At 36.2% G+C, this 13,900-nt stretch overlaps 2 protein-coding genes across 3 annotated transcripts in view; both read right to left on the reverse strand.

Annotated features, from left to right (window-relative positions):
• Positions 1–3,644, reverse strand: part of atosb (atos homolog b) — a 30,228-nt gene extending 26,584 nt beyond the window's left edge. For both annotated transcript variants that reach the window (XM_032578720.1, XM_032578719.1), the window contains exon 1: positions 3,292–3,644. The gene's annotated coding sequence lies outside the window, so the exon portion shown is untranslated. The remainder of the gene's footprint in view (positions 1–3,291) is intronic.
• Positions 3,645–7,107: 3,463 nt separating this feature from the next.
• cenatac (centrosomal AT-AC splicing factor) lies at positions 7,108–13,821 on the reverse strand. The gene is made up of 11 exons (XM_032579517.1): positions 13,568–13,821; positions 12,332–12,498; positions 11,924–12,022; positions 11,779–11,845; positions 11,472–11,534; positions 10,524–10,591; positions 10,309–10,420; positions 10,170–10,200; positions 9,444–9,545; positions 9,143–9,275; positions 7,108–8,043 (listed from the first exon to the last, which is right to left on the reverse strand). The coding sequence occupies exons 1-11, from the start codon at positions 13,685–13,687 to the stop codon at positions 7,926–7,928; spliced, it is 1,080 nt and encodes a 359-aa protein (XP_032435408.1). The 5' UTR covers positions 13,688–13,821; the 3' UTR covers positions 7,108–7,925.
• Between the last annotated feature and the right edge of the window lie 79 nt (positions 13,822–13,900).

Here is a 13,900-nt window from a genome sequence, read left to right on the forward strand (position 1 = left end):
TTTATGGTGAATTACAATGCATTTGAAACACAAAATATTAAAGGCAAACTAACAACAAAATCAATAAAACCAATGTCAAACTAACTGTCTGCTTAAAAAGTAAAGTATTTAACTGTTTCTTATATACAACAACAGTACCAACATTCCAGAGTCTTGATGCTACAGCTTTAAAACAGACACAAAATTTGTTTTTTGGGCCACAAGCAACATCCCACCTACTCTTCTTAAACGAGACTTTGGCATTGCAAAGCAAGAGATCCAGACAACCCGAATGCAGTCAAGGTGTTTCTTTCTTTAGAAGGTAAAAAATTATTACAGAAGTCATCATGAGAATATAAAAACTGACTATAATCTAATATGGGATTTATTTCTGTAAAATTGCATACCAGGAACCTCTTTGCATGTTTTAGAAAATGCCTTTCAACTTTTCAGAACAACATGCCCAAGTTCTGCTAGTCTAAGAAGACAGCCATGGGTAGCTGGATATTGTAGATCTTTGTTTCTCAGGCTGTAATGTCAGACCATGCTGATTAATTCAGCAAGTGATGCAGTCATCTTGCCATCTCCTCTTAATGTCAGTTGAGATTTAAGTCCAGTTAATAAAAAAGGCATCTAGCCACTGGAGACTGAGCTGAGACAAAGAGCTTAAAAGAAGAAAAAAAAACATGTCAAAATGGCTTAATTTAACATGATAAGGGCAAATTAGGAGGATTTAATGTCTGAGCTGCCTTGGAAATCTGAAACTAAAACATCTGAAATACTTAACATATTTTGTAAAGAAAATGGTTGATAAATAACATTACATGTATGAATGTCTGACTATGAATATTCCTTCAATACGTGGGTTTAAAAACACAGGGAAACACCAATGAAACTTCTTTAATTTAAACATCTTTAGAGTACAGTATGTCCAGCTACTTGTATAAAAGAATTCAATGAACACTACAGAGAATTGAGTTACAGATTTAGGAAAACTGTTGGTTTTCAGGACATATTCTGCTTTTTAAATAAGCTGCCAGAGATTTAATAATAAGCCAGAGAAAAAAATTAAGCTAACCATACACACGGTTTAAAATAATTAAAGCTTCACATGTACCAGTTTATTTAAAATGTTAAAAAAGATAAGTTGAGTTAAGGAAACTAAACTATAGTGTGCATTTTCAGTGAGCTGAAAGTTATGAAAAAAGTAATGTTAATACTTAAACAACCATATTTATTCTTGTTCCATTTCTTGTACCTTTAAAATAATCATTTTTATTAGTCAAATCTGACAAAAAGTAATTTTGATTCTATAATAGCAGCATTCAGATACAGCCACACATACAGCATTAGATATCAATATAGCCCCAGAGCCGTGCCAAGTATTGGATCCAACCTACATAATCATCTGTAATCTCTGACATAAAATCCTGTAGACATTCATTGGAGGGCTGACGACAAGCACTCATCAGCTCAAAGCGTTTAGTATCCACCACACTTCACAAAGCACCACCAGTTAGGAAAAAGAATGCTACAGCCATGAACCGTAACCATGCGATCAGAACACAATTACACATGAGATGAACTCTGTTTGCTGAAAGACAGGGTGAACACACAAATGACAAGATGAATGGTGTGCCTTAAGTGTCTCAGATTATCAGTTGACCTGCCTATGAATAAAACTGGAAACTGTAACTGAGCTGCAGGCAAGGTACATAATGCATCGGCAGGCTGTTGTTGTGTTTAGGTAGAATCAAGGAAAAATCTCAGCTTTTATTGCTACTACCTCAAGTAAGTTTCATGCTAATCATATTACATTAATCCTCTAAACAGCCTAACTAGACACTGGTGGTTCCATATATGAAGATGAAAAGGCACACAGTAGGTCCCTCATGAACAGTATGGAAAGAACACTGGGTTAAAAAACCCAGTGTTCTTTACTGATTTGTTTGTATAAAAGCATACAATTCAGCTCCTTCAGGCTGAACAATAAAGTACACAAACACAGCAGTTTTTGCTTTCTTTTCATCCAACAGAGTTTCACAATAACTTGTACAGTGACTGATCTTGCTGTCCTTTCTACCACTTTAAAATGACTGCATTTTTTAAATTCCACCATCTTCACCTGCAGCATCGTCCAAGAATCAATTATGGTTTCTTTCCTGGGTGTGTGTTTTTGCACAGGACAAGCCCAGGCCCAGGCCTCCTGAACAACATGTACAATGCCTTCAGGGTTGGTTACAGCAAATATCTGCATGACGTCACGCTCAGCTGAGGACAAAGCCCACTGCTTTCTCCCAGACAGAGAGAGGGAGAATGAGGTGGGGGTGGGCTCTTCGTGCAAAGCTGCTGCAATGTGGATGTGTGCACTATGTTAATATGCGTGTGAAATATGAATAGCTCTACGGTTGCATGAATGTGTGAAATATGAATAGCTCTACGGTTGCATGAATGTGAGGCAGCTGCAGGATTCCCACATGCACGTGTGCAATAAAGGTGAGGCAGTGTGAGTCTGCAAGCACATGTGCATAATGTGTAAGTAAGTGCAATCCACCCATTCTTATCAGTATAAATGGAGGCAGTGCATTGGAGATAAGATATCCAATAATGCAATAAAATCCTAGCAAATGCTAGATTTTTTTTAGAAACAATGCCTGTGCAGCCTGTGCAGTGCATGATGCAACAAAGCTCCCAAGTGCAATCAAAGGGAAGAATACACCTACTGCTGTGCTAGTCACCTGCACACTTTACATTCATCATCATCATCATCAACTCCCTTGCTTAGCTTGAGGCATTGTCTTACAGTTATTTTGCATGGCTTGTTGATATTTCCCTATTTGCTTAGTCTCCAGATGCACAACCCAAGAGTGTATAAAGATTAAAATAAAGCATATGCATCAACACAAGCGTTCCCATGACAAATGCACCACCCAAGAGAAAGATACTGACATTTTGACTAACACTTCTTTATCAATAGCAGCAAAGGGTGCATGCAGACGAATAAAAAAAGTGCAGAGAAAACAGACAAAGCAGGGGAACGCCCCCTTTCTTAATCCTGCAAACTACTCTTAGGTTATCAGCTGTCTCTGGCTGGATGCCAGTCATTCTTTCACCTGATTCTTAAGAATGATGTCTGTGACAACCTGGATGATAAACAGGGGAAGAATTTCAGTCGGAACGAGCTATATTACAAGTTGAAAACAAAAAGCTTTTGTCTTATTTCCCAACAGCCACTCTAAAAGCTTCATATAATGCAGTTATAAATGGCTACCAAAAAAAAAAGAACATGATGATGATTATGGGGTTACAAACCTCCCAAATAAAGGTGGACGCAGGAAACGAAACACAGCCCAGACAGTCAAGACTGACGCATTCCTGTCGTCTCGGAGTTTGGCCTTTTTGTTATCTCTGCCCTGCTGGCTGCAGCGTCAACGTTGCCACTTGAAAATCGAAGCCAGAAGTTAGCCGTCTCAGCAGCGGAGGTGACGGCTCAAAATACTCGAATACATTCAGTCTCGTCCTCTCACACAAGTCGCTTGCTGCTTTACGAAGCTACGTCCATTCCTCTATATCTGTGTCTTCTTGTTTTGTGTGGGTATTCGCAGCTGTTTTCCTTGTTGTAACCTTAGCCTGAAATTTCTCCTGTCTCTTTAAGGTACATTTCCGGGGTTCGCTGACAACTACGCGGAAGGCGGGACTTACCGGCCAGCTGGGCTTTTGCCATTTATCCGATTGGCTGCTTATGGTCCTTTGACCCAATCAACATTCAGCCACTACCAATTTTTTAAAACATGCAGATTTATTCAAAAATACTGCTCTTTGATTGGCTTGTCGATTAGTTAAACCTCCACCCACTACACGTGCGTTTCTCCCCTCCCAGTCTTTAAAGCCAGGAGGGCTTTTGTGCTGAACCCTCGATACACACTAAGTCCTTTGATATTTAACATTTACCTACTGCATATAAGGAAGGACGAGACAGTTAATCGGCAACGATACGTGGCCTAAACGTACAAATATCTTACAGCCACACTGACAGTGACCGTTCACTGTATCAAACTGAGTGGTAATCCCCTTCTTTTCCTCCCATTTGCACTGAATTAGGGAGAGCCATGTTTTCACAGAGCTAAGAATAGATCAGCTACATGTATCCCTATAGTGCCTTGCAGCAGAAGTGATTCCACGCCCATGTTAGCACACTGGGGCTTTATTTTCTTCTGCCATGTGAAGGAAAAGATAAAAGAGAAAGGTCTGCAAGCACGACTTGAAATAGAAGTCTCTACGTTTTCTGCTCTAAATCCATTCATTCATCTGTCTCATTAAACTCTTGACAAGCTCATTGTTTTAATTCCTAGTTTTTTATTAGCATTATTTACAAACAACCTGGTGTCAAATGCCTAGTTACAGCTGCCAAGCAGCTCAACCAGACGTGACCACTTTATTAGGTCAGTGATGCTAGAGAAGTGGGACAAAATGGGTTTAAATTTTCCCAATTTAATTTTATTACTCCTCAAGCTGGGTTTAAATTTTCCCAATTTTTAAAAATTATTATTATTCCTCAAGCTTATGTATACAAATATGACAAATAATGTTTTGGAAATGTAAAGATGCTAAGGTGCAGGTGCCACATTTTTTTGAAAATTACATTTTTAATGGATCTGACCCAGAACTTTGTCAACACCATCTGACAAAAATAAATATAAAATTATTTTTTTAATGACCCTATTAGTGATATTTTTACTCAGTTTTACAGACAAATGCTTCTCAAGAAACAAAAGAAATATTATTTAAAACCAGAAACAACATAAAGTCCATCTGACAGAGTTGACAGTGCATGATGGAGTTGACACAGAACTGAGGGTGGTGACAAACTAGTGAGTAAAATGAAATACTTGATACATGTGAAGTAATGCCATTTATGTAAAATACATTAAAATGAATTAACTGCACATGTAAGTGAGATTTGTCAACACTATCACTGAAAGAGTCACACTGTCAGTTAAAAACTCTGATGGAGTTGACGTCTGACGAAATTGACAAAATGCCAAACTACCTTAATTTATATGATGTTATTCTGAAGGAGGCCATATTGTAGCTCATCAGGAGCTTTACAGTACACTAAAATTAAGCATTTATTTCACAAAATTTCATCAAAGTTTTGTAAATTGTCAGTTATGGTGTTGACACATCATGGTTGTGACGAGCAACTTAGGAATAAAACAGAAGAAAAAACTAAAGAATAACATAAGCTTACCAGAGCTGCTTAGCCCTCTTAGCAAAGGAAGAGAAAGGAAGAGGCCATGGGGTCCTCAGAAGTTTTGATGCTCCCAATAATGCCTGATCTTTTTGCATTCTTTTTATGTCTGATGGTGTTGACAAAAACTTGGGACAAATTTCAATTGAGTTGGAAAATATATAAAAATTATGTTTCATTTCAATTTATTGATACTTTTAGAATTATTTATTTGAATACTTATACTTAATTGTCATAATATATTATCTTAGTATTCCTTTAATTGTTTTAAACTATTATAATGTATTGAGTTCTGCTTCAGGATAAAGGATTTTAAAGACACCATCTTCCTACTACAATGTTTAAAATAAAAAATATTCAGCAAACATCAGGAACATACATTGTTGTGCTCACATGGCCCAGGTTAGTTTAGTCAGATATTTGAAAAAATTATATTTTGTGTATATTTTATTCAAATTTTGTGCTTTATCCATAGGATCTGTTTTGTTCCTCTTCTCAAGAATCACTGAGGTATATCTTGCTGGTATCATGTTAGACTCCATGTTGCTTTCATAACTGCCTTAACTATTAGTAACATAGATTCAGCAAGGTGTCCCAAATATTCCTCGCACATTTTTCACTTGCACATTCGCCAAACCGTAAAGGTGCTCTATAATAAAATACTTTATTATGCCCAGAGGGAATTTAAATGTTGTAACTCCTCATACAACTTTCTTCAAACAATTGTAGATGCTGACAGCTGTGGGCAGGAAGGAACTGTGTCTGTAACACAGTGAGTCTAAAGCAGCCTCTGAAGACGCTCATGAGACGTATTTTACTGCAAATACTGAAATTCTTAAGCTTCTACAAGAATTAAACTATGCTCTGTTCCTTCTTGTAGACAGCTTTACTGTTGCATCTCCAGTCCAGACTGTTTTCCAGGTACACATATGTATTTATACACATCTCTGAAACACCCAAAGACCACAGAATCATCTGAGCATTTCCGGTCTGGTCACTGTGTAGGCCACTGGATTATGGTGAACTCACTGTTCTTAACAAATTAGTTCAAGATTTTAGCACTTTAACATGTCAGATTAGCTGGCTGGAGGTACCAATTAAAGATAGGTACACTGTGTTTATAAAGGGTTTTGGTATGGTTTACAACAAACCTTGGTTGACTGTGATGTTTAGACTATACTTGATTGATATTAAAAGGCTTCAAAGTGTGTCAAGAAAATATTTCTCCACTGGCAGTGGCTATTACCACACTGCTGCCAGTATGAGTTGGTGATACAAGGTAGGATGGTGCAATCTCAGGAAATCTGCAGTTTCTGAAATACTTAGACCAGCCCATCTAACACTAACAGCCATTACATATTCAAAGTCAGCTGTTTCTATGGTAATAAAATTTAATGATGGTTGGTTGTAAATTCAGTAAGTCATCTTTATCACATTTGCATGCTTAAATGTATTGAGTTGCTATTCTTGGTAACAGAATTGAACAGGTGTACCTGTGTCAAATGCAGTCAAAGTGGGATATACCGTCTAGAGACTAGCATCGAATGATAAAGGTCAGATCCCTGAAGTCCAAAACTACACTAACAGGTAATGGTTCACCCATTGGACATTGTGGTTGTGGACAAAGTAGAAAAGAGGGCAGTCGTGAGAGACGTAGCACTACAAAGCAGCAGCAACATAACAAAGGAATATGAGAAGGTCAAGAGAAGCTCAAAGAGAAGTTATGAAAAGACAAGGCCCGAAAACATGAATAACTTCTGAGATCTCTGACCAGAAGAGCGCAGTTCAAGAAACAAAATACTGAACAGAGCCCTCCTGCTCCAAATTACCGTACCCAGTAGAATACTCTAGCTTGAAGTGGAACCACATTTGAAATGTCACTGTGAAAAAATTACTTTTATTTCTAAACAGAAAATCAGACTATATATATAAACCCTATGCTTACAAATATCCTAAGAAACTCCAATATGATTTCTTTTCATTTGTCTTTTTTACATTTCGAAATGTGTTTTTACTTTACTGAAAATGTGACACAAAAACAACTTCCTTCTTGACAGGTTAAGATGACTTTAAAAGGCTGCTTGCTGTATTTTTTTAGCATAGGGAAGTGGAACACCACACACTGCATATTCAAAAGCAGTCATTCATCTACAAGTGACCCATTTGCCTTTGCTCCACTTTTCTCGTAATTCTTTCCATAACATGATCTGAAAACGGGGGTGAAAGCTCATCATTTATAGGGTTACAGCCTGGCCAAATAGAAAACATATGCTAAAAAAGGTAAAGCTGCATTCATAATAAAAACAGGACTGATATCTTGTTAACTTTTTAACATGCAGTCTCATTTGGATTGTTCACGCCCCCTGCTGTTCACTGGAATAAAAATACCTTAAAACAATGTTTTCTGTTAACTGTAGGGCAAAGCAAGAGCCTAACAAAGCATGAGGCACAACTTCTGTTAACATAAAATGAACTTTCAAATGCAATTTCAATACTAACAAAATTAACCTTCCTCAGGCTTTTCGTTATGTAAATTGTAACTATACAGCACAAGAGGGTACATGTCCTCATTAATGGTGGAGTGTTTTATTGGTTTCTACACTGCAAGAAAGCTTCACAAAAATTCTGCATAAAAACCAATTTAACACATAAAAACATAATTCCAAACCTTAGTACTAATGCATGGAATCAAGTTTTAAATATCAGAACTGGGCGGCTGTTTGGCTGGTTTTGTTGTTTTTGATCCGCTGGTGGCATGTTCCCGCTTCCTCTTCTGTTTATTCTTCTGCCCCTCCTCTTGTCTGAATTGGTGTCTGTTGGGGACAAAAAATAATAAATTCATAACAGTGTAGACTTTAAGGTTCCTTAAGCTGAGGCTGGATTAGACAATGTAAACTTGAACTCTTCCTTAGACTGTAAGAATCAGGTTTTCAGCATCTTGTCAGCTGATTTACGTAAGACCAGCAGATTCTGAGTAAAACATTAAGCTGTTGAAGAAAAACTTAATGCAGTGTTCCTCATTATCTATTTAAAAACATGTTGCATATGTATCCATCTCACAGAGCTTAGAGGCAGCTTGTATTAAATCACACTAACATCAAACATCATGGGTGGAATGTAAATTAGAAATATGACGTCTTCAACGCTTGAGCGTGAAAACTAACAATTGACTCATTAGAACTACAGCTTCATGTAAAATGACAATTGATTATTATATACCAAAGGAACAGGAATTAAAGAAAATAAATAATTATTTGTTTTAATCACAATTGTAGCACTAAGCAATGCTATAACACACTCACCATATAAGCATATTGCAAAACACAACAGTCTGTGCTTATTTATGAACGGCCATATGACCACTGATGACAGCAAAGGATTCACCAGCTACACAGTATCCACTTGTAAAAACATGGCTGACTCCATGTACCACAGATGTGACGCAGTTATCAGAAACCATGGTTATGCAACTAAACATTAGTTTATGATTCTAAAGAAAGATGAATCTTCCAGCATTTCTTAGTTTATTTTTGAGTTTGTAAAGAAAGATGTCAAAACTGCTATTTTTTAACATGACTTTCTGTAAAATATTGTAATATTCAATTACTTTTTCCACTTTTTTGATTTGAAATAGAATGTGAAGTATCCCAAATGCATTTGTGTTCATTAAAACACAATTTATTTGAAGAATTTTGAGGTTTACTCACCTCTTTAAACACACTGCTATTATTATGAATATAACTGTATTGCTTTCAATTGTTCGTTGTGACAATTGTCTGGACCTCCAAATTGAAGGAACTAAATGTTCTTACTTATAACTAATACAGCTTTACCAAATGGTTTCTTATTTTCCCTAAAAATATCTCCAATGTTCTTCTGAAGTGGCAATTCTTTTCCCATTGTGGCTCTTACCTGGACTGCCAGCGCCGGCCACTGTTCCACACTCTACCAAAAGAGGGAAGCCAGTTGGCGTCTGTATGAGAGCTGTGATCAAAGTTGGCTCCCACTCTATTCGGAGGAAGTTTCCTTAGTTTTTCTTGCTCCTCTGGAAAAAAGACAGATAATGAACCTTTTGTTACACAGTAGTTTGATGTATCTGGAGTATGCAGTTAAACTGTTTAGAGAACAAAAGTAACTCATAAATCTGAATGAATAACTAGTTGGTCTTAGTACAGCAAACAATGCAAGTGCTAAGACATAACACGGCTAATACTTTGCTTGAGGAACTCCTGGAGTGACGGGCCGATCTCAGCCTGTGCCCCTGCTCCAGACGGCCCCTCTAGTGGATCTTCTTGGAGCCAAGGTGGAACGGCTCCTGCAACACACACAATGCAATGCTGAGCTGTTGAGCTACACTCAAACCTATTAGAGAAACAACACACCATGTGAGAAGAGCAAAACATTAAATTAAAAATAGATAAGTCAGAACATACAGTCAAGACAAAAATAACGTTTTTCTCATTGTCAAAAAATGAAAATCAATGATTCAAAAGCTTGTGCGCCCGCCCAATTTAAAGCTGCCATTTTTGTATCAGCCTCTGTGCAGGAATGTTGAGTCACTTTTCTTTACAACATTGCTTCAGATTAATGAGGTTTACAGGAATTTGTAGATACATAGCTCTGTTGCAGAATTTCGTTCATGTGGAGACATTTCAACACCAAATATTTTCTGTCATGTTGCTATAGTTCTCCTGCTTTGTTTGGGGAAATTTTTCTGTTGATATCCCAATTTCAGCCAAGCTATAGCCGTCATACACCAGGATAGAATTTTGAGGGAAAATGGAAAAAAATAGATTAAATTGTGGTCAAACATAAGGTCAATATGTCCATTCTTCCAAAATTGTGCTTGACTACATTGTGTGGAGACGGATCTCAGAAGTCAGTCACTGTGAAAGTAAGCAAAAGAATATGAATAACAAAAGAATTAACAAGAAGTTACCCGTATGCACATTTCCACTGCTTGATGAATCCTGCAAAAGAGAAAAAAAAAGATTAACTATTGAATTGCACCAAATTAGTGAAAAAAATAATACAAACATATAAGCATTCAAAGATTCATAAAAAAGCTGGGAGTTTACCTGATAACCGATAAAAGTCAGGCTTCGTCCTGCAAGTGTCCAGGGCGCCTCAATAATCGGGTCAAACCTGCTCCCAACCTGCTGCTCCAACACTTGAGACTGAAACTGAGAACTGGTTCCCAGACAAGACGATGAGCCCCAAACAGAAACATCACTCACAGTGAAATCAATGACAACATAAAATGCTTTATTATTTTATGTCGACACAGCGTTACCTGACAGAAACCTCCACCGATGGATCGGTGCTGCTGGGTCCATTTGATAACTCCCGCTCTTCATTGGGCTGATATTGATTCAGGAAAAGCCAACATGGGTTCACAGAGGATATCTTACATCTAATAATGCTTAACTTCAGTTTTCTGTTATCATTAAACAATTTTGGGCCATATATATTTGAATAAACCATTGACTAATACCTTCTTTATGTATAGAGTGTATAATTAACTGACAAAGGGTGAAAAAAATCTAAAGCAAAAATAAATTACAACCCAAACATAAAATATGGAACAAGGTGAAAAGGTTTAATTAAAAAAAGAGGAAAAAATAATTAAAACATGGCTTTTTGCATGTGTAGTGATAGGAAAAGTGGTAGAAGGTACGGTGAAGAAAGTTTAGTAGTTATTGAAAATATTTGTGCAAAGATTGATGAGAAATGATGAGTGATATTTTTTAAGCTGCTTTAAATATTTAAACAAACTTTACAATTATTTCATGTATTTGTTCAGATGGATTAAAGTATATAAAGTTATTAAATAAAAGACTAGACCCATTTATTTAAATTTCTTTACTACATTTTGCCTTGAAACTGTTAAAATTCATAACTGATTTTGCTTTTTAATCTTTTTTTTCTGTCCTGCAAGTTCCACTCAACATTTCTTTCCATATCATGTCAATCAGTTGGTAAATTACTCTGCAACATCATTACACGTCTCAACTTGAATTTCCAAATAGCTTTTAGTTTATTACAACTTGCATAAGTTAAAATCCTAGCTAGTTAAATCTGTGCAACCCAATCTCATAAATAATCTCTCAGTGAATGTTGTTTACCTCTTGTGATGACTAAACATTCAGCTGGAAAATAAAGGGATTTTCCTTTTTACATAGAAAAATACCAGCCAAGGCCACAGTGATGGATACTGCCACTGCATCTTTGGAAAACAAACCTCTAAAAGACACTGGAAGACCTCCTGGCGGTGCTTTTCCTGGGCCCGGATAACATCAGCTTGCTGCACTCATGGAAAGATAAGCAGAAAAACAGTACTGTTCGTTAGCATTCACTTCACACTGTCACGCCTCATTGCCTATCAACATAGTGCAGACTGAAATACCTTTAGCGCATAAGTTAATTCAAGAAAGATCAATTTAAAAAGAAAGTGTGCAAATGACATTATGTAAGCACACAGCTGATGTTTCTTGGTTTAATCTCAAGAAAGATAACAAAAGTACAACTCAAAATGTTTTTTTCATTACCTGCTTAATATACTCGTCTTCCTTTTCCACAAAGGACTCCAAAACTTTTGCCACTTCAGCCTTAAACCTAGAAAGAACCAAACAATGTAATTGATTTTAACTGATTTTAAATCCATATTTCTTTCATACAAACTTGTTGTCTTACCTTTCAGTTTCTTCCTCTGTGATTAAGACTCTATCTCTAAGCTTAGGGTCAGCCTTGTTGTCCCACCAAAACTTATAAGTACTGTTTCTGTGTTCTCGTCTGGAATGAAATGTATTTGAGATTTTTAATACCCAGTGTTTCGACTTGATGATTTGTCATCCCCAGATCTAGTTACAGTTTAAAATTACATATATCCTGATTTCTACATTGGAAAGAAGTTAGTTAAGTCCTCTACATGTATTTTAAATGTTCATTTTCTCCAATATAAACTTCAAAATGCTACAAATGTTTAAATATTTGGGCAGACTAAAAATCTATTTGCTCCTTTACAAAAGACAAAATCTGTAGAAAAGACAGAGGAAAAGAACAAATGAACTTAAATACAAAAGTTAACCATAGAAGACGTACGTGGCCATGTGCTCCAATAAGCCTCCATACATCACTGTCATGTTGTCATCTGTGACGTTCCGTTCAACTTCAAGACCACAGCAGTAGCACCAGAACTTCTGCTTGTGCTGAGTGCAATCAAACTTTTCCACTTGGGGTCTTTTAAGGGTTCGTCGAGCTTCTTTGACCTGACAGCCATCATGGGACAGTCATGGAACAGAAGAAAATTAAGATTACTGTTAAAAAACAACAAGCTAATCCTATTGAAAAATGAAGAATTTAAAAAGTGTTTAATTGGTACAGAGCACTGATTAAAGCCATAATGCCTTTTTCACTTTTTAAATTCTTCAAAAAGGCATTATGGCTTTAATCAGTGCTCTGTACCAATTAAACACTTTTTAAATTCTTCATTTTTCAATAGGATTAGCTTGTTGTTTTTTAACAGTTAAATCAAAACACAAAACGGTAAATAGGTATTCAAAGTTACCTTTGTAATGGTTGAATTATGAAAAAGAAAAAATCATATTTTGATGACTTTGAAAGTTTTATTTTTCAAAACTCAACATATTCGATTTGATTGGAAATGTAATGCAGCAAAAATAGTTATTATGAAAATATAATGATTTTTAAGTTGTAAACTTAAGTCCAAAATAATATTAGGAATTTAGACCAATTGGGAACTTAAAATCTAGAAACAGTCCATTATATAGCAACTAATTCTCTCATTATGAAGAGTATCTGTTACCTATTGACAACACAAATAAATCACATGCCATTATTACACTGTTAATATCTGAATAAATGCTACTGGTATGGAAAAACATGGTATTTTTCAAATAAAGAGTGAAACTCATAGTTTAAACACAGAGTATTATATAGCACTTATTTGTTCACAGATCTGGGGTTCTGCAATAGCTGTAAACTATAATCATCCAAATTAATATGGATTATTGAAATGACCCCAGTCTTAAAGATAGGAGTGAATGTAGCTCCATTACAATGATATAGTTTATTGTGTTGAATGTCATGTCACATTTGGGGACGACTGTTAAATAATAGCTTAAACTTGTCGCAGAAGTAGGGGAGAAAAGGCGAAAAGATAATAAATACCACGGTTAGCAGCTAACATCATTAGCAACTGGTCTGGCATGTTAGAGCATTATTATTGTAGTATTCGGTAATGCAAAAGGATAGAAAAACACACGACACATTGTAAACAACATTTTTGCACAAACTGTGCTAATTTAAGCTCCTCACCTTTTCAGTAAATTTAAGTAGAACGACTCTGAGTCTGCTTTGGTGATTTTTTCCAAAGATGTGTTTCTTCTTCCCGCAGAATGTTGTCTGATTACATATGGCGCAATAATATGCACCCATTTAGTCCCTGTGTAATAATCCCAGCAATTATTGAAAGTTAAAGTCAAAAACCTCCTAAATGTATTGTTAATTTCATATTGATCCTCTGAATATCCGGCGGTTGACTTCTTCTTCGTTCGTTGTTGACGGTTGGCAAATCACCTCACATGTAAATTTACTGCCACCTGCTGGACTTAAGAAAATTACATTTCATTGGTGACCCAGGACAGGTTG

This window comes from Xiphophorus hellerii, chromosome 12, assembly GCF_003331165.1.
Source record: "Xiphophorus hellerii strain 12219 chromosome 12, Xiphophorus_hellerii-4.1, whole genome shotgun sequence".
In the NCBI taxonomy this organism is placed as follows: domain Eukaryota; kingdom Metazoa; phylum Chordata; class Actinopteri; order Cyprinodontiformes; family Poeciliidae; genus Xiphophorus; species Xiphophorus hellerii.